Genomic DNA, 21,118 nt, shown 5'->3' on the forward strand with positions numbered 1-21,118 from the left:
GCAACACCTGGAGACACTCCTGGTTGTCACAGGGATGCTGTTCAACATCCTACAACATACGTGACAGCGCCCCCACCCCCCAACAAGAACGACCCAGCTCCACGTGCCAATGGAAACCCTGCTCTGGGGAAAAGCGTTCTAGAAAGAAGGAACGGGGCGTGTTAGAGCCCTGAGGCGGGAACAGTAAGAATGTCCACACGGCTGGAACAGGAGGAGTAAAAGGCAGAGGGTCAGGAGGTCGGAGGGGTGCTGGGGCACAGGGATCTGCAGGGCATGCCCTGACCAGCCGGCTTTGACTTTATTTTACTCGGTGGGGTGGAACATTCTTAGCAGAGACGTGCCATTTTTGGAGTCCCGCCCATCACTGTGGGTCTACACGTGGGAGGAGCGGTGAGAACACGAGCAGGTCCTGGGCAGGGTGGCGGGAGGGGCTGCTGCAATAACCCAGGGGGTAGGTCTGGGAAGGCGATGGCGGGGGAGGGGGGGGCTCGCCTTGGGACGCATGAAGCATGCGATGCCTTTGGGACATCAAGGGGACGGGCAGTGGCTCCTTGAGTCTGGAGTTCAGAGGAGACGGTTGGCCAGGGATGCAAGTTAGGCAGCTAACATCCAGGAGGTGTTTCGAGCTGGTACTGAGTCTTTTATTTCGGGTCCTTCCTACAGCCAAGGCGGGCCTCCGTGACCTGCCCCCAGCTCTCCAGTCCTCTCCTCACTGGGGCTGATGAAGCTCGGTCCCACCTCTGCCTGGAGCACCCTTCCCGCTTCCCTCCATGCACCAGCCCCTCCTCTCCATTCTGCTCTCAGCCCCAGGCGGCCACCTCAGAGGGGTCTTTGCAGACCACCTGTTCCAAGGTCCTTCTCCCCATAGAGGTCCCAAGGGACGCACCCTCTCTGCCCCGTTTCCTTCCTTTGTCACCATACATAATGAGCTGGCTTATATGCTAGTTACCTCTCTTACGCTCACACACACACCTGAACAGAAGCCCCTCCGAGGGGCAGAGGGAGCCTCACTTCTCATTCGGTGTCCCCGGCACTAGAACCCGCCTCGGAAGGTCCGGATACCTGTTTTTGTAAAGCAAGGACTGAGTGCGGTATTTATCATTTTGGGAAAAGAAACTCTTTAATTTTTTTTTTTTATGTTGAGTCCCCACCAATGAATCTAAGGCCACTTAGGAAGCTTCTTTCTGCTCCGGGGACACCTGGGCACCCTTTCACACCAAACTGACACCTCCGTGCTCACCTGAGCAGGTGTGAGAGCCCTGGGGCCACTCACACCTGCTGTTTCCTGGGCAGTTTTACAAGTAACTGTGGGTTTTTCTTTTTAAGTGAATGTGCATCATCCTAGCTGAGGCTTTAATAGGAGGCCTGGTTAACTCCTGGAATACGTTAAATACCAACAGAAAAACAGCCTCATGACCTACGTGGGGCCTCAACTCTTTCACTGTTGTGAGTACTTTTTATTTTTTATTTTTTTATTTTTTATTTATTTATTTATTATTTTTGGGGGGGTACACCAAGTTCAATCATCTGTTTTTATACACATATCCCCATATTCCCTCCCTCCCTTGACTCCCCCCCACCCTCCCCATCCCAGTCCTCTAAGGCATCTTCCATCCTCGAGTTGAACTCCCTTTGTTATACAACAACTTCCCACTGGCTATCTACTTTACAGTTGGTAGTATATATATGTCTGTGCTACTCTCTCGCTTCGTCTCATCTTTTTTTTAAAAAAAAAGTAAATCCTTAGCTATTTGACAGGTTGAAAAGCAAAGCGACTGGACTGAAAAGTGACTTAATTTGGAGAAAAGCGATGTGATCACAGCGGTTCGGGGCTCTGGCTATTCCAACAGCCAGCCCTGCTGTGGGACCTTAACCTTCTTAGCCTCATTTTCCTGATCTGTCAAATGGGATAACAGTATGAGCTTCGGACGGTCCCCAAGACCCTCGAGACCACTCACATGAGCATTCAGCCCAGCACCTGGCACCCACTAGTGGCAGCTCCTGACCCCGAGCTAACCTCTCACTGGATAAAGCCGCGGGAGGCACGGCCGAGGGACGCAAAACAAGCCCTGGGGTTGGGACTTTGGCTGGTGCCACGGGCTCTGGCCCAGCAGAACACTGCTCGGCGCTTTGGTGGCGCTGGACAGTGGCCAACTGCATACTCTTCCTTCCCTGTGTACGTCTGTGGTCATGTCCATCTCAAGAATCACTCTACAGGTGGTGGCTCGATGCATCTAAAAATATTTCTGTAATGCAGCTCTATCTAATCAGGCACTCGGCATCGCTAGGTCTGAAGGATTCCATCGCATCTATTTCTGGGGGTTGGTGAGCCTGCCAGAGTGCTATCAGAAAGTCAAAGGCTGCTGCTGAAAACAGCTGATGCTTAAGGGGCTGCACTGAAGAAAGAAAACGTGCGAGAAGCCATTATTGTATTTTCTTCACTGTCTAAAATCAGCATCGTTCAACGAGCTTGCCTATGGAGGGTCTTCCCTGCTGGAAGAAAAGCTTTTGAGGACAGACGTCTCTGCATAGTAGGTGCTCAATTCACGAGTCAGATGAACATTTTCTATCCAAGCACTTTTCATCAAGAGGCCTTAGAACAAAGTGCTTTGTGATCAGGGTGGATTGGTATGGGGGGGGGGGGGGGCGGGTCCTGAAACACATAATTTGGGGGGCTCTCTTAAGGAAAAAGAATGTAACATTAGGAATTTTTTTTTAAAAAATGGGTGCTGGGCCTTGTAGGGAACCCATACAGAGTGGGGCCCTGACAAGCTGGCTTTGAAAGCCTCAGGGTAAAGTCACCCCTGGATGTCCTTACATGATTTTCAGAAAAAGAGGGGACACAACCAAACACGGGTAGGAAGTGGTGGGTTAAAATTAAAGTCAATGTTGGCAGTTTTTACCTCGTGAGCTTTTTTTTTTTGAAGCTGTATTCAATTTATTAAAGTCACAAATTCAGAAACCCAATTCTTCATTAAGACTTTAAATGCAACTTACAAATCTTGCGCGTCCATGGATAAAGCCTGCATTTTGCACTGGAAGTATTCCAAAGTCCCCCTGTGGGACCCCAGCTAGCTCTCGGCAGCGAGGGAGGGGGCGGAGGGGGGATGCACCCCAGAGCCCTCCCAGGCGGGGGTGCTGCGGGCCTCTCTCCGGGGACCCTAGCAGACAGCTTTCACACATCTCGACACTAAAGAAACGAAGCTCTTCTCTACGCTCCGAAACCCCAGCGTGGCCCAGGGCCTCCTGGACGTTCCCCTGGACGTGCCCAGGGATCAGAGAGGTTGAAGGCCCAGTCTAGGGCCATACAGGAAACCCTTGGCAGAGTCGGGACCAGATCACGGTCCAGGGCCGCTCAACCCTTCTCCAGGGAGGATGCGCAGGAAAGCCCAGGAGTGCTGGAAAAGCTGCCCCATCACCCTTCTCCAGGCCCCAGAGGGTGGTTAGGGTTAGGCAAAGCAGTTTCAGGAGGCTGGGAGGAGGCCCTTCCTGCAGGCCTGTTTGCATAAGTGCTGTGGTCATGTGGTGTCACCTCCTTCCTGCAGGCTGGGCTGGACTGTCCCCACGTGTCGCTGACACTACCCACCCAGCAGAGACTGCAGGCTCTGCAGCAGGGACTGTGGTGTTGGGGATGACACCCCCGCCCCCATCCCAGGACATTAAGCGTGGAGGGTCCTCAGATAGCAGAGCAGGGAGACTAAAGTCCTCACAGGACACTTGTAAGTCAAAGCCATGCCCCGGCTTCCTTACAGAGGGATCTCAGCACCAGGTTCACGTCCCAGCTCCTCCACTTGTGAGCTGTGTGACCAGGGGTCAGGTATGTGACCTCTCTGAGCCTCACTTCCCCATGTGTCAAATGGGGAGGACAGGGGTTCCTACCACTCCCTGTGGGGTTGTATAAGGCAGATGTAACAGACTGTGCAGCACAAAACGTGCTGAAACGATAATAGCTTATATCTGTGAACAGTCCCCGTGTGCCAGGCCCCCAGATAAATTCTTTTCTCAGAAATACGTAAACCCTGTGAGGGGAGGACTATTCATGACAATGGGTCTCACCTATACCACGCTCGACGCACTGCAGAGAGCTCTTCCAGTCAAGAGGCTCCCTCACTCGTTCCTCACTTTGCTCTCTCGTCCATTCATTCATTCAACGACTCCCAGAGCATCTACCCTGTTTACAAGCCCGAGACTCAGCACTAGAGCCAGGGGAAAAGACCCAGCTCCTGTCCCCAAGGGGCCGACTATTAGGCGAGGTGGCGGGAAGGGGTGCAGTGACAATTCTGTGCTCTAGATGCTGGGCTGGGGCACCCCAGGAGGGGGCAGGAGGCTGTCTTGGAGGAGGCGGTGTCCACACTGAGATCTCGGCAAAGCAAAACCCAGCAGCTGAAGACCCTGGTGGACCCCGGCGAAAGAGCATGGATGTGACGTTGACTGGGGAGCCCTCGAGGGCTGGGGAGCAGGGGCTGCTCCCTGGTTCCAGGGAGATATAGTCCGGGCTTGCTCGAGGGCAGGGGTGGAAAGGGCAATGCACGTGGTGCTCCCGGGCACGGGTGCGTAGGAGATGGCTAAGTGGGGTGCAGGGTGGTGGGCAGAGTCACCAGTTCACACCTTCCCAAGTCCTGGGTTGACCTACGAGGCGGAGCAAGTAGGAGGCGGCACACGGACCCCTCAGCACCTGGGCAGGGGTGCGGTGCAGCCTCTGCCCACCCAAGCCTGGAGGGCCCACTGCATGCCATCCCAGGGTGCTAGGCAAGGCCAACCTCACCAAGACTGCCCATGCTAGTTATAAATGCAGAGTCCCAGGCCCCACCCCAGTTCTGTGACTCGAAACCTGCATTTTAACAAAATTCCTGGTGATTTGCACGCACACGCACGCTGGGAAAGAACCAGTGTAGACTATTCACAACAGCCAAGACATGGAAACAATCTAAATGTCCATCAACAGATAAATGGATAAAGAAGATATGGAACATATATACAATGGAATACTATTCAGCCATAAAAAAGAACGAAATAATGCCATTTGCAGCAACATGGATGCAACTAGAAATTATCATACTAAGTGAAGTAAGTCAGAAAGACACAAATACCATACGATATCACTTATATGTGGAATCGAAAATATGACACAAATATACTTATCTAAAATGCAGAAACAGACTCACAGACATAGACCACAGACTTGTGGTTGCCAAGAGGGAGGGGGTTGGGAGGGAGGGATTGGGAGTTTGGGGTTAGCAGATGCAAACTATTATATACAGAATGATTGAAAGGGAAGAAGTAAAATTGTCACCATATGCAAATGACATGATACTATATATAGAAAACCCTAAAGACTCCACATAAAAAATACTAGATCTGATAAATGAATTCAGCAAAGTAGCTGCTACAACATTAAATTCAGAAATCAGTTATCTTTACACTAGCAATGAAATATCAGAAAGGGAATGTAAAAAAACAATACCTTTTAAAATCACAGCAACAACAAAAAAATACATAGGAATAAACCTGACTAAGGAGGTCAAAGACTTATACACTAAGAACTATAAAACATTACTAAAGGAAATTAAAGAGGATTCAAAGAAATGGAAAGATATCCCATGCTCTTGGATTGGAAGAATACTGTTAAAATGGCACTACTGCCCAAAGCAATCTACAGATTTAATGCAATCCCTATCAAATTTTCATGACATTTTTTGCAGAACTAGAATAATCCAAAAATGTACATGGAACAGCGAGACACAGAACTGCTAAAGCAATCCTGAGAAAAAAATAAAGCAGGAGGCATAACTCTCCCAGACTTCCGACAATACTACAGTAATCAAAATAGTGTGGCACTGGTACAAAAACAGACATAAGGATCAATGGAACCGAATAGAGAGCCCAGAAATAAATCCACACACCTATGGTCAATTAGCCTTCGATAAAGGAGGCAAGAATACAAAGTGGAGGGGAAAAAGAAAGTCTCTTCAGCAAGTGGTGCTGGGAAAGTTGAACAGCTGTATGTAAATCAGTGAAGTTAGAACACACCTTCTCGCCATACACAAAAATAAACTCAAAATGGCTTAAAGACTTAAACATAAGAAATGACACCATAAAACTCCTAGAAGAGAGCATAAGGAAAACATTCTCTGATATAAATCATACCAATGTCTTCTTAGGTCAGTCTCCCAAGGCAATAGAAATAAAAACAAAAATAAATTGGAACTAATCAAACATAAGCTTTTGCACAGCAAAAGAAACCATTAAAAAAAAAAACTTACAGAATGGGAGAAAATATTTGCAAATGATGTGACCAAAAGGGCTTAATCTCCAAAATATACAAACAGCTCATTCAACTCAAAAACAAAAAAACAACCCAATTAAAAAATGGGCAGAAGACCTAAATAGACATTTCTCCCAAGAAGACATACAGATGGCCAGTAGGCACATGAAAAGATGCTCAACATCACTAATTATCGGGGAATGCCAATCAAAACTACAATGAGGTACCATCTCACATCAGTCAGAATGGCCATCATTAAAAAGTCTACCAATAACACACGTTGGAGAGGGTGTGGAGAAAAGTCGGTTACATTCCCACCAACTACATCCAATCTCCTAGGATAAACCATAACGGAAAATAATATTAAGAAAGAATGTATATACGTGTATAACTGAGTCACTTTTTTCTGTATAGCAGAAATTAGCACAACACTGTAAATCAACTATACGTCAATAAAAAAATAATGGATAAACAACGAGGTCCTATGGTATAGCACAGATAACTATATTCAATAATCTGTAATAAACCATAATGGAAAAGAAAATGAAAAAGAATATATATATACACACACATATACAGATGTGTGTGTAACCGAACCACTTTGCTGTATAGCAGAAATCAGCACAACACTGTAAATCAATTATACCTCAATAACATTAAAAAAAAAAACAAAAGAAAGAAAGAACCAGAGCAGAGCTCAATGTTTTAATAGATCCTTGCAAAGGCCCATGAGGGGCCACTGGGCCACAGAGTCAAAGCTCCAATGCTGGAACCTCAAAGTGGGAGGCCCCCCCCCCCCCGCACTGCCACCCCCTGCTCACACAGCACCGGGCTCTGCACCTCCTCTCCAGCCCTGCAATCAACGGCCACTGCTGGGGCAGCTCCAGGTGGGTCCTCATGACCTCACCGACGGTGGAATGAAGACGGTCCTGTACGCCAAATGCCAAGGAACCCAGCTCAGAGCAGAAGCATCCGCATCCGCTCGTCTTTCATGCTCAAATCAGATCCCCAGTGACCACACTCACCTGACGGAGGAGACAGGCTCAGAGAAACAGAGCAACTAAGCCAAAGCCAACCAGCCAGGGATACGGATGATGCAGATACGATTCGTTTCCCAAGTCTGGGTTTTGCCTCTGTTTCCCCCAAGTCTGAAAACACATGTGGACTTTGAACAGGAAGCGTCTCACCAAGCCAAGACCCACAGACCCCAGACCCATAACAACGAGAAGCCCAAGGTGGCCTGCGAAGGGGTTGGGGGCACCGTTTGCTGGAAAATTATCTTGAGAAGGGCAGCCCCGCCTTCATACACCCCCTACCGTAAGCTGCGAGGTGGTCCTGCCTATCAGCACAGGTACTGCCCACCTGGCACAGAGCGTGTGCCTGTGAACTCCTAAAGGAATGGGGGATGCCCTTGACACGTCCATCTTCCAAAATCCAGGTGCACAGGTGTCCCATCCTCTGAGACCTGCCCAACTGAGGTGTTCCCACCTACACCGGCTCCCTGGTCCCACCTTGCCCTGGGGAATCACTCTCCCTTGAGAGATGACCCAGCCCCGCTCACCCACAGCTCTGGGGAAAAAAAAAGTTTGCATTTCCAACCCCTGGCCATGGTGACTGGCTCAGCCCTGGGCCTGTGACCCCATCAGAGCCAAGGAGAAGCCAGGGGACCTTTTGCTGGACTCTTCACCGGGCTTAGCGAGGTGAGATATGTAGAATTCAAGACGTCGGTCCTGATTTAATTTACCTCGGCCCTGGATAATCAAATTGAGACCAGAGGCCACCAGAACCTTGAGACCACTAGACTCTGAGCTCTGGAAACAGATGCCCTGAGAATACAATGCATTGGATGAACAACATGTCTTTGTACAGACAGATGAGAGAAAGCAGATAGTATTTACATGTTGCTTTCCAAAAAAACTTAGGAAACAGACTTAAAATTGACCTAAGGGGGAGAAAAAAAGACATTTTCCTGGACCATTAAACGGTTTATTTTAAAGTTCCAAGACTGTAACCTTGAGACTCTGAATGTCTATTTTAGGCAACTACATCTGTTAGAAAGTCTCTGGTAGAACAGCATTCACTTTACATTGGAAACTGCTTGTTATAGTTCAACTCAAGGCTTCCTCTCCAACTCTGTGATCAACTCACTGACTAGGACCTCTCACTAACCTAGTTCTAAATAACAACTGCCACCTGAGACTGAACACACTCTCCTAGAAGAAGGCACACAGTCCAAGGCATTCCTTCTCACAAAAAAGTAACCCACCCAGCTCCTCAGAGATTCTCCTTAAATAACCCAACGTAACATGGTGATTTTCCCTGACAGAAATCTGAGGCTGCCGCCCACCATCTCGCCTGAGGCTGAAACCACCAACTAGAGGAAGCAGAGTCCAGAGCCGGGGCCCCGTGACAGCATCCAAGCGCCTGAGCAGAGCTGCACCACAACCGATTCATCAGCACAGGGTGTGATCCTGGCCTTCCACAGGCCCGCCGTATGTGTCTGGGGGTCCAGGGCAGGCAGGGTGACGTAGGGATGGCGGACCAGCTCTTTGTCCCCGCCCCCATCTTCCCTCCAGTTATAATTTTCTGACCCCAGAACCCCAGGTGGGGTTCTTTCCCTCCCAGCCGTGGACCTCTTGTCTAGAAGGGACCAAAAGCATTACAACTACAGGTTTGTCTCAGGAAACGGGGCCACCCAGGGGCTCTGGCAGAGGCAGCCAACACTCGGGGGGTAGATAAATGGAAAGGCACACCCCCAAGGGCCACGGCCCTGCCCGACGCCCAACCCCAGCTGCCAATCTTACCGAATGGTGGGCTGGTCTCCACTCAGGTGCTTAAACCTCCGGTGGAGCTGCTCGATCTGGTCTGACGAGACTAAGGAGTAGGAGAGAAAAAAACAGAAAAGAAAAGTGAGAAAGGCATCACTGACCTCTGAACTCAGAGCTCCAGGAGGGAGGCTGGACCCTCACCCCCACCCTCCTGTTCCAGTCATTCTCAGGGCCGTCACCTACCAAGGCAAAACGGAGCTCGGGATGAAGACGCAGAGAAAGGGTTTGCCACTCCTCCTGGTAACGCAGCTCTGGGGTTATTAGCTCTGCCCCCTTAGCAATAAGACAATTACTACTAATAACAGCTCCTGGGACAGGACCAACGTGAACCAGGTCACCTTCTCCTTCCTCAGCCCATTAAGGAGATCGCACCTGCTTGTCTGACGTCCTCCCCTCCCACTCCTGGAGATGGGTGTCTTCCCCACTGAGAAAGGGGTTTCGTGCGTCACATTAAAAGAGACAGAGGAGGAGGGAAGAGGCAAAGTGGTTCAGGCTGGTGTCAGAGGTGATCTGGGAGACCTGTAGTAAGACGTACAGGGAATCTGGTAAAACGAGAAGTGGAAGGAAAAGAAAAAGAATTTTGATCATTGCTGTTGTGGGCAATGTATTTAGATAACCTCAACTGTTTCATTCTTCCCTCCAGTCTGATTGAGATATAACTGATGTACAGCACTGTAGAAGTTTCAGATGTCCAGCATAACGATTTGACTCACATACATCATGAAACAATGACCACCATAAGTTTAGTGACTGTCCATCATCTCAGATGCAAAATTAATCACTGAAGAAATCAAAAAGGAAATCAAAAAATACCTAGAGACAAATGACAATTAAAACACCTATGGGATGCGGCAAGAGCAGTTCTGAGAAGGAATACAACCTTACCTCAGGAAACAAGAAAAATCTCAAATAAACAAGCTAAACTTACATCTTAAGCAACTAGAGAAAGAAGGACAAACAAAATCCAAACTTAGAAGGAAAGAAATCATAAAGATCAGAGCAGAAATAAATGAAATAGAGATGAAGAAAACAAGAGCAAAGATCAAGGAAACTAAAAGCTGGTTCTGTGAAAACAGAAACACAACTGATAAAGCTTCAGCCAGACTCATCAAGAAAAAAGGGAGAGGACTGAAATAAAATTATAAGTGAAAAAGGAGAAGTTACAACGGACACCACAGAAATACAAAAGAGCATAAGAGACGACTACAAGCAACTATACACCAATAAAATCGACAACCTAGAAGAAATGGACAAATTCTTAGAAAGGTACAACCTTCTAAGACTGAACCAGGAAGAAATAGAAAATAGGAACAGACCAATCACAAGCACTGAAACTGAAACAGTGATAAAACTTCCAACAAACAAAAGTCCAGGACCAGATGGCTTCACAGGCCAATTCTATCAAACATTTAGAGAAGAGTTAACACTCATCCTTCTTAAATTCTTCCGAAAAATTGCAGAGGAAGGAACACTTTCAAGCTCATTCTACGAGGCCATCATTACCCCGATACCAAAACCAGGCAAAGATGTCACCAAAAAAAGAAAATTACAGGCCAATATCACTGATCAACACAGATGCAAAACTCCTCAACAAAATACTAGCAAACCGAATCCAACAATACATTAGAAGGATCACACACCATGATACAGTGGGATTTATCCCAGGTATGCAAGGATTCTTCAGTATCTGCAAATCAGAGTGATACACCACACTAAAGAAACTGAAGAGTAAAAACCACATAATCATCTCAAAAGATGCAGAAAAATCTTTTGACAAAATCCAACACCCATTTATGATAAAAACTCTCCAAAAGGTGGACACAGAGGGAACTTACCTCAACATAATAAAGGCCATATATGACAAACCCACAGCAAACATCATTCTCATCAGTGAAAAGCTGAAAGTATTCCCTCTAAGATCAGGAACAAGACAAGGATGTCCAATGTCACTACTTATATTCAACATAATTTTGGAAGTTCTAGCCATGGCAATCAGAGAAGAAAAAGAAACAAAATGAACCCAAATTGGAAAAGAAGTAAAACTGTCACTCCTTGCAGATGACATGATACTATACATAGAAAATCCTAGGACTTCCCTGGTGGCGCAGTGGTTAAGAATCCACCTGCCAGTGCAGGGTACACGGGTTTGATCCCTGAACCGGGAAGATTCCACATGCCTCAGAGCAAGTAAGCCCATGTGCCAGAACTACTAAGCCTGTGCTCTAGAGCCTGCAAGCCACAACTACTGAGCCCACGTGCCACAACTACTGAAGCCCGTGTGCCTAGAGCCCATGTTCCGCAACAAAAGAAGCCACTGCAATGAGAAGCCCACTCACCACAACTAGAGAAAGCCTGGGGGCAGCAACGAAGACCCAAAACAGCCAATAAATTAATTAATTAATTTTAGAAAAAAAAGGAAACCCCTAAAGATGCTAGATGCTACCAGGAAACTACCAGAGCTCACCAATGAATTCAGTAAAGTTGCAGGATACAAAATTAATACACAGAAATCTCTTCATTCCTATACACTAACAACGAAAGAAAGAGAAATCAAGGAACCAATACCATTTACCATCACATTAAAAAGAATAAAACACCTAGGAATAAACCTAAGGAGGCAAAAGACCTGTACTCAGAAAACTATAAGATACTGACGACAGAAATAAAAGATGATACAAACAGATGGAGAGATCCATGTTCTTGGATTGGAAGAAGAATATTGTCAAAATGACTATACTACCCAAGGCAATCTATAGATTCAATGCAATCCCCATCAAGCTACCAATGGCATTTTTCACAGAACTAGAACAAAAGATTTTTAAATTTGTACGGAGACACAAAAGACCCCAAATAGCTAAAGCAATTCTAAGAAAGGAAAACAGAGCTGGAGGAATCAGGCTCCATGACTTCAGACTGTACTACAAAGCTACAGTAATCAAAACAGTATATACAGATCACAAAAACAGAAATACAGATCACTGGAACAGGATAGAAAGCCCAGAAACAAACCCACACGCCTATGATCAATTACTCTATAACAAAGGAGACAAAAATATACAATGGAGAAAAGACAGTCTCTTCAATAAGTGGTTCTGGGAAAACTGGACAGCTACATGTAAAAAAAAATGAAATTAGAACATGCTCTAACATCATACACAAAATAAACTCAAAATGGATTAATGACCTAAATGTAAGGCAAGACTCTATAAAATTCTTAGAGGGAAACATAGTCAGAACATTCTCTGACATAAATCGCAGTAATATCTCCTTTGATCCACCTCCTAGAGTAATGAAAATAAAAACAAAAATAAACAAATGAGAACAAATTAAACTTAAAAGCTTCCACACAGCAAAGGAAATCATAAACAAAATGAAAAGACAATCCACAGAATGGGAGAAAATATTTGCAAATGAAGCAATCAACAAGGGATTAATCTCCAAAATATGAACAGCTAATGCATCTCTATACCAAAAAAAAAAAAAAAAAACCCAATCAAAAAATGGGCAGAAGACCTAAATAGACATTTCCCCAAAGAATACATACAGATGGCCAAAAAGCACATGAAAAGATGCTCAACATCACGATCAGAGAAATACAAATCTAAACTACAGTGAGGTATCACCTCACACCAGTCAGAATGGCCATCATCAAAAAGTCTAAAAACAATAAATGCTAGAGAGGGTGTGAAGAAAAGGGAACCCTTCTACACTGTTGGTGGGAGTGTAAATTGGTTCAGTTGCTACAGAAAACAGTATGGAGGTTCCTCAGAAGACTAAAAATAGAACTACCACGTGATCCAGGAATCCCACTCCTGGGCATATATCTGGAGAAAACCGTAATTTGAAAAGGCATGCACCCCAGTGTTCATTGCAGCACTATTACAATAGCCAGGACATGGAGAAACCTAGATGTCCACCAACAGAAGAATGCATAAAGACGACATGAGCATAAAGACGACATGATACATACAGACTATGGAACATTACTCAGCCATAAAAAATAAAATAATGCCATTTGCAGCAACATGGTTGCAACTAGAGATTATCACACTAACTGAAGTAAGTCAGACAGAGAAAGACAAATACCATATCACTCATATGTGGAATCTACTTTTCAAAAATGATACAGGACTTCCCTGGTGGCACAGTGGTTGAGAATCTGCCTGCCAGTGCAGGGGATATGGGTTTTTGATCCCTGGTCGAGGAAGATCCCACATGCCGTGGAGCAACTAAGCCCGTGCACCACAACTACTGAGCCTCCGCTCCAGAGCCTGCGAGCCACAACTACTGAGCCCATGTGCCGCAACTACTGAAGCCTGTATGCCTAGAGCCCGTGCTCCGCAACAAGAGAAGGCCGCACACCACAACAAAGGGTAGCCGCCGCTCGCCATGACTAAAGAAAGCCCACACACAGCAAGGAAGACCCAACACAGCCTCTCCCAAAAAGACACAAATGAACTTATTTACAAAACAGAAACAGACTTACAGATATCAAAAACAAACTTATGGTTACCAAAGCAGGGGAGGGATAAATCAGGAGTTTGGGGTTAACATACACACACTATATACAAGATAAATAACCAGCAAGGACCTACTGCATAGCACAGAGAATGCTACTCAATACTCTGTGATAACCTATGTGAGAAAAGGGTCTGAAAAAGAATAAAAATATGTATATGTATAACTGAATCACTTTGCTGTACACCTGAAACTAGCACAACACTGGAAATCAACTACTCCAATAAAATTTAAGAAATAAAGAGAAAAAATAGTTTTTTCCTTGCGATGAGAACTGTTAGGATTTATTCCCTTAATTTTCATGTATAACATACAATGGTGTTAATTATGTTTATCATGTACATTGCATCACTGTTATTGATTTATCTTATTACTGGCAGATTGCACCTTCTGACTGCCTTCATCCAAGTCCCCCTCTCCCCATCCCCAATTGTTTTAGAAAATCTATGCACAGTTGTTTTTTCAATTCCTCTTTTTGGCAGGTAGGCCCTGTTTCTTCCACAGCTAGGACTGGACCTGGTGGGTTCCAGGCTTTAGAAGGGGTCCCACCCACATATAAGTGCTTATTTTATGAAACGCACAATAACAAACACTTACGTGTACTTCTCACTTCCTCTTCAAAACAGCCCTGTGAATAGATACTTTTTCCCTCTGTTGCATCATTTGAAAAGTGCAGCTTGTAGGGTGCTCTGATCACACAGCTGTGATTGGTAGAGCTGGGATTCAACGCCAAGTCTCCCCAACCCCAAAGCCTGCCCTTAAGCGCTACACAACATTGCCTCTTTTCCCAGGATATCCTGGTGCTCGAGGCCCTTAGGTCTGGTGCCTGGGGACTACGTACAGTTCAGGCAAAACTTTCCAAAACAGTGGCTGGGCTGGGGAAGGGCTCTCTCCCCCCATCATCCTCTCAGCATTTCTCATCCCTTAAGCATCTTTTCTCTTCCTGTCCCAGAAGCAGCTAATTTCTGGGGCCAACTGGTCACTTTATGTTCTGTTTGTTTTGTCTGTTCTTCAGCCTCAGGATCGAGCTGTGATCTCTTTAAGAATCTGCAACTTGGGCTTCCCTGGTGGCGCAGTGGTTAAGAATCCACCTGCCAATGCAGGGGACACAGGTTTGATCCCCGGGCCGGGACAATCCCACATGCTGCGGAGCAACTAAGCCCATGTGCCTCAAATACTGAGCCTGTACTCTAGAGCCTGAGAGCCATAACTACTGAGCCCACATGCTGCAACTACTGAAGCCCATGTGCCTAGAGCCTGTGCTCTGCAACAAGAGAAGCCACCAAAATGAGGAGTCCACGCACCACAACAAAGAGTAGTCCCCACTCGCCACAACTAGAAAAAGCCCGTGAGCAGCAACAAAGACCCAACACAGCCAAAAAATAAAATTTAAAAAAAAAAGAATCTGCAACTCAGGGGATTTCCCTGGAGGTCCAGTGGTAAGACTCTGCGCTCCCAATGCAGGGGGCCAGGCTTCAATCCCTGGTCAGGAAACTAGATCCACCATGCATGCCGCAACTAAGAAGTCCGCATGCTGCAACTAAAAGGTCCCACATATCGCAACTTAAAAAAAAAAAAAAAAGATCTCACATGCCCAAAAGATCCTGCATACAGTAACTAAGACCTGGCACAGCTAAAATAAATATTAAAAAAAAAATCTGCAACTCAGAATTCTCATGCCTTTCTAGAAGCTGTTGTCGGCTAGAAAATACTCATTACAATGACCAACCCATCCTGAAGGCCTGCTATATGCTGGGGGAGTGGTGTATACCTCCACACATTAGCTCATCTGTTCCCCACGACACCCTGGGAGGAGGCGGCATCCCACATTACAGATGTAGAAACTGACACTTGGAAAGGTCAGGTAACTCATCGGGATAGTTGTCACCTTTCTGGAGGAAAATACAGCCATTTACATCACATGTATGTCAGCACGGACATTCGTGCATTCCAAGGTCTGGCCATTCCACTCTTAGGTATGTACCCAACAGAAACGCATATTTGCACTCATCAGAAAATGCGTAGAAGATTTCACAGCAGTATGATTTGAAGAGCCCTAAAATGGAAATTACCCTAATGCCCCGCAATGGCAGAACAGATGAAGTGTGCGGTATAGTCAAGTAATGCAACAGTATACAGCAGTGAACATGAACAAATAGTACGGACAATAACCTGGGTGAGTTTCAAAACGTAATAACAAGGGCTTCCCTGGTGGCACATAGGTTAAGAATCTGCCTGCCAATGCAGGGGACACGGGTTCAATACCTGCTCCAGGAAGATCCCACATGCTGTGGAGCAACTAAGCCCATGCGCAACTACTGAGCCTGCGCTCTAGAGCCTGTGAGCCACAACTGTTGAGCCCACGTGCCACAGCTACTGAAGCCCGTGTGCCTAGAGCCCGTGCTCCGCAGCAAGAGAAGCCACTACAATGAGGAGCCCGTGCACCACAATGAAGAGTAGCCCATTCTCCGCAACTAGAGAAAGCCTGTGTGCAGCAACGAAGACCCAGCGCAGCCAATAAATAAATAAATAAATTTAAAACAAAACAAAACATAATAACAAGCAGAAGAAGCCAGATGTGAAAGAGTACATACTTTATGATTCCACTTACATAAAGCTCAAAAATGGGCAAAACTCATCTGCAGTGTTAAGTCAGGATAGAAAGGCTACATACGGTATGATTCTAACTACATGACATTCTGGAAGAGGCAAAACTACTAAGACAGTAACAAGGTGAGCGGTTACCAGGGGAGGGATGAGCTGCTGAGGCACAGAGAATGTTTAAGGCGGTGAGCCTACGCCGTATGATACTGTAACTCTAGATACACGTCATCACACATTTGTCCAAATCAGAATGTAGGGCACCGAGAGAGAGCCCTCATGTAAACCATGGACTCTGGGTAATGAGGTGTCAGTGTCGGTCCATCAGTGGTAACAAGTATCCCACTCTGGCGGGGGATGTTGATAGAGAGGGAGGCTGTGCTTGTGTGGGGGTAGGGGTACATGAGTGATCTCTGTACCTTTCCCTGAGTTTTGCTGTGAACCTAAAATGGCTCATAATAACAGTCTTAATTTTTTTTAAAAAAGTTAGGGGACTTCCTAGATGGCCCAGTGGTTAAGAATCCACCTGCCAAAGTAGGGGACACAGTTCGATCCCTGGCCCAGGAAGATCTCACACGCTGCTGAGTAATTAAGCCTGTGCACCACAACTATTGAACCTGCACTCTAGAGCCCATGAGCCACAACTATTGAGCCCATGTGCTGCAACTACTGAAGACTGCGTGCCTAGAGCCTGTGCTCTGCAACAAGAGAAGCCACCACAATGAGGAGCTCGTGCATCACAATGAAGAGTAGCCCCCGCTCACTGCAACGAGAAAGCCCGTGTGTAGCAACGAAGATCCAATGCAGCCAATAAATAAATAAATAAATTTATTAAAAAAAAAAAAGTTAGGATAGCAGTTGCCCTTGATGGGATAGTAATTTGAATGGGGCATGAGAGGGTTTCTGGGGACTGGAAATGTTTTCTTTCTCGACACAGCTGTGGGTTACATATATCTGTTCTCAGGAAGTTTTCACATCTGTATGCTCATGAGTGATGCACTTTTCTGTATGTGATATCGCAATAAAACATGTATTTGAGAAGCTCAGTAATTCTACTTAGCAGGGATTTATCCTGAAGAACAAATCCAACGGATACAACAAGATAAGTATGTGAGTGTGTTCACTGTTGTAGTCTCTACAGTAGTGTACAAACCGTACTCAACCTCAGTGCCCACCAAAAGCAGATCAGTTAAATACTTTCTGGTATGGTTAGCCAATTAAAAAACAAGATGCTGCCTTAAAAAGTGACAGTTGTGTATGTAATGTGAACATACATCCCAACATAATGTTGTCTAAAAACAACCTGCTACGAAAAGAACATGATCCCACGTGGGAAAACATCTAAATATATACAAATGTATGTAAGTAATGAAAGAGAATTGCCTTGTTTTCCCCAAATAACAGCAATTATCTCTCAATGCTGAGATTAAAGACTGTGGTTGTTTTGCTTTGATTCACGTATGTTTTCCAAATCTTCTCTAACGTACAACGTATATTTATTAGTCATGTAATGACTACTGTAAGCACGCAACACACCCCACATGGGATAGCCGAGGGATCCCAAAAATATTGTTAACGGTGAATCAAGTACCGCATCCTGGGCACATGTGTGCTTATTTCATCCGCCCCATGAGCCTCTGACCCACAGATGATGCCCGTTTTACAGACAAGCACACAGAGGCTCTGAGGAGATCAGGAACTTGCTCAAGGTCCCTAAGCTTGAAAGAGGCAGACCCACGATCTGAACTTAGTTTGGCAGCATACATGTGGTTTAGTTTCGGTTGAACTGACACCCCAGACTGCCTCGCTTTGGGTGGTCAGATTACACTGCCAATTGGAGCTCTCAGCTCTGACCCACAGATCAAAAAATTATACCGATGCCATCTGCAGCAATGTGGATGGACCTAGAGATGATCATACTAAGTGAAGTCAGAGAAAGACAGATTATCAGGAGATCACTTACCATGTGGAATCTAAAAAAAAAAAAAAGATACAAATGAACTTATTTACCAAATAGAAACAGACTCGCAGACACAGAAAACAAATCTGTGGTTACCAAAGGGGAAAGGGGTGAAGGAGGGAGAAATCAGGAGTTTGGGATTAACATACAAACACTACTATATATAAAATAGATAAACAATAAGGTCCTACTGTATAGCACAGGGAACTACCCTCACTATTTTATAATAACCTATAATGGAAAAGAATCTAAAAAAGAATAGAGAGATACATATGTATAACGGAATCATTTTGCTATACACCTGAAACTAACACAGCATTGTAAATTAACTATATTTCAATAAAATTTTTTAAAAAATACACTCATCTGTTGCAAAATAATGATCAGAAATTACAGTCAACCACGTGCTCCTAAAACAACTCCATGAAATAAGAGAGAGAGGCCGGTCACAAAGCCCACGTCTGGCAGGATTCCATTTATACAAAACGCGCAGAGAGGCAAAGCCACAGAGACAGAAAGTAGACCAGTGGTTGTCTGGGGCTGTGGAAGGAGAGAGGGAATCACTAAGAGCAAAGGAGTTTCTCTGAGGAGGGGATGAAAATGTTCCAAAATTAGATTGTGACACAACTCTGTGATTATACTACAAACTGAGTACACTTTACATGGATGAAATGCCGGGGATGTGAGTTATATCTCAATAAAGACATTAAAAAATGAGTTAGTACATAATCAATAACAATAGCTGTTAATTAGCAATAGGCAGTCATCAAGCTGTGTCCTGGGCACTGTGCTCGACTCTACTCTTGATGAGCCTTGGCTCACATAATCCTCAATCAGTCCTATCAAGTAGGGACAGTTTTCTCCCCAATCTAGAGATGGAAACACTGAGACTTGACTGAAGTCACTCAGACAGGAAACGGTGTCTAAACTAATAAACAGACCAGATTTCTCTAACGAAGAGTTTCCAGCTAACTGCATGCAAAGTGTATGCACACATGATACTTACACATGTGTACACACACCTTTCTGTCCTGCTTGATTGAAAGCAGAGGAATTAGGAGGACAACCTCCCCAACTCTGGTCCCCTCTTTTTGACACCCAAATTCCCAGAGCCAAGAGCTCAGCACTTAGCTAAGCTCCATGTGCCCTCAGCTCTGGTCCCCCAGGCTGACCCTGAGCCCCTTTTAAGGTCTGTCTCATGAGCACCTAATACACCTGTGCCTATGTCACACCCTGGAAGACCCTGTCTGTTGTCCCCTCAAGGGTTCCTAGGATGGAAGCTTTTCCAGTTTTGCTGCTCCTCAGTCTGAGCCCTCTCTTCAGGCCCCTGTGAGGTCACAGTTGCCATGGGAACGAGAGGCAGAGCCTCCTCTTCGCCTTTGTTATTTTCGGTATTAGATTTCAACCTGAAGGAAATGTACACCCTTCCATGGGGCTGGTGGGAGTTTAATCTGCCCAATCTTGAGGGAGGGGGTGACTTGTCACTTTCTATCAAAAGCTTAAACAAAAAAGTATATACCTGCATTGCCCAATACAGAGCCACCAGCCACATGTAGCTGCTAAGATGTGCTGAAGTGTAAAGAAACATACTGGCTTTCAAAGACTTATGAAAAAAATATAAACTGTCTTAATACTTTTTATATTAATTATATTTGAAATAATATTTTAGATATAATGGGTTAAATAAAACATATTATTAAAATTAACTTCACCTGTTTCTTTACTTTTTTTTTAATGTGGCTAATAGAAAATCTAGAATTATATTCCATTTACGGGTCATTGAAAATTTAGAATTATTCCACCTGGCATCATATTTGTCCTGAATGGTGCTTGGTATATGTGGTCTGAACCAGCAGTTTGATCCCTAGGAATGAATCTTGAGGAAACGACACAAGTGTACAAAGATAAACAGATAAGAGGGACTTCCCTGGTGGTGCAGTGGTTAAGAATACACCCGCCAATGCAGGGCACACGGGTTCAAGCCCTGGTCTGGGAAGATCCCACGTGCTGCAGAGCTACTAAGCCCGTGCACCCGAACAAGAGAAGCCACTGCACTGAGAAGTCCGCATACCTCAATGGAGAGGAGCCCCCACTCGCCGCAGCTAGAGAAAGCCTGCGCGCAGCAATGAAGACCCAACGCAGCCAATCAATCAATCAATTTAAAACCAAAAAACAAGAAAACAGATAAGAGTAATGATCGCTGCCTGTTTCAAACAGTAAAAAATTGGGGAAATGCTGGGCCACAGGAAACTAGTTAAATAAATCCTGGTTCATCCTACACAGCCTGAAAAAATATGTTTAAGACCTCACGGGACATAGAAAACTGTTCATGGAATGTCATCACACAGAGAAACCAACAGGCAACAAAGATCTCATTCACATGAAACTTCATATTGATATAAGTGTGTGCACAAGAAAAACTGGGAAAGGGTTACGACAAAATAGTAAATTGTTCCAGATGGTAGAAATGACGGAACATTTCCCTCCTCTGGCTCCTTATTTTTGCTTATTTGTCCTTTAACTTTTCTGCAATTAACAGGGACCACCTGTGTGATCTTACTTAAATTAACAATGTTTTAACTTCAACGGCTATAATGAAAACTAAAACAGAAAATACCAAGCGTGGTAACACTGTGGAGAAACAGACATTGCTGATGGGAATGGAAAATCGCACAACTGCTGTGGAAAACAGTTGGGTGATTCCTCAATAAATTAAACATAGATTTACCATACGATCCAGAAATTCTGCTCCTATCTATCCAAGATAATGAAAACATACGTCCACACAAAAACCCATAAATTAATGTTCACAGGAGCACTATGTACAACAGCCAAAAGGTGGAAACAACCCAGATGTGTATCCACAGGTGAATGGATTAAAAAAAACAGCTCATGCAGCTCAATATCAAACAAACAACCCAATCAAAAAATGGGCAGAAGATCTAA

The 21,118-nt window shown here is 45.1% G+C and overlaps 1 protein-coding gene across 1 annotated transcript in view; it reads right to left on the reverse strand.

Annotated features, from left to right (window-relative positions):
• The window catches only part of TESC (tescalcin), a 62,736-nt gene that overhangs the window by 25,888 nt on the left and 15,730 nt on the right, over nt 1-21,118 (reverse strand). The window contains exon 2 of the mRNA XM_057746311.1: nt 9,070-9,139. Coding sequence (XP_057602294.1) covers nt 9,070-9,139 — 70 coding nt within the window. The remainder of the gene's footprint in view (nt 1-9,069; nt 9,140-21,118) is intronic.

The sequence above is a fragment of the Hippopotamus amphibius genome, chromosome 8, assembly GCF_030028045.1.
Source record: "Hippopotamus amphibius kiboko isolate mHipAmp2 chromosome 8, mHipAmp2.hap2, whole genome shotgun sequence".
In the NCBI taxonomy this organism is placed as follows: Eukaryota; Metazoa; Chordata; class Mammalia; order Artiodactyla; family Hippopotamidae; genus Hippopotamus; species Hippopotamus amphibius.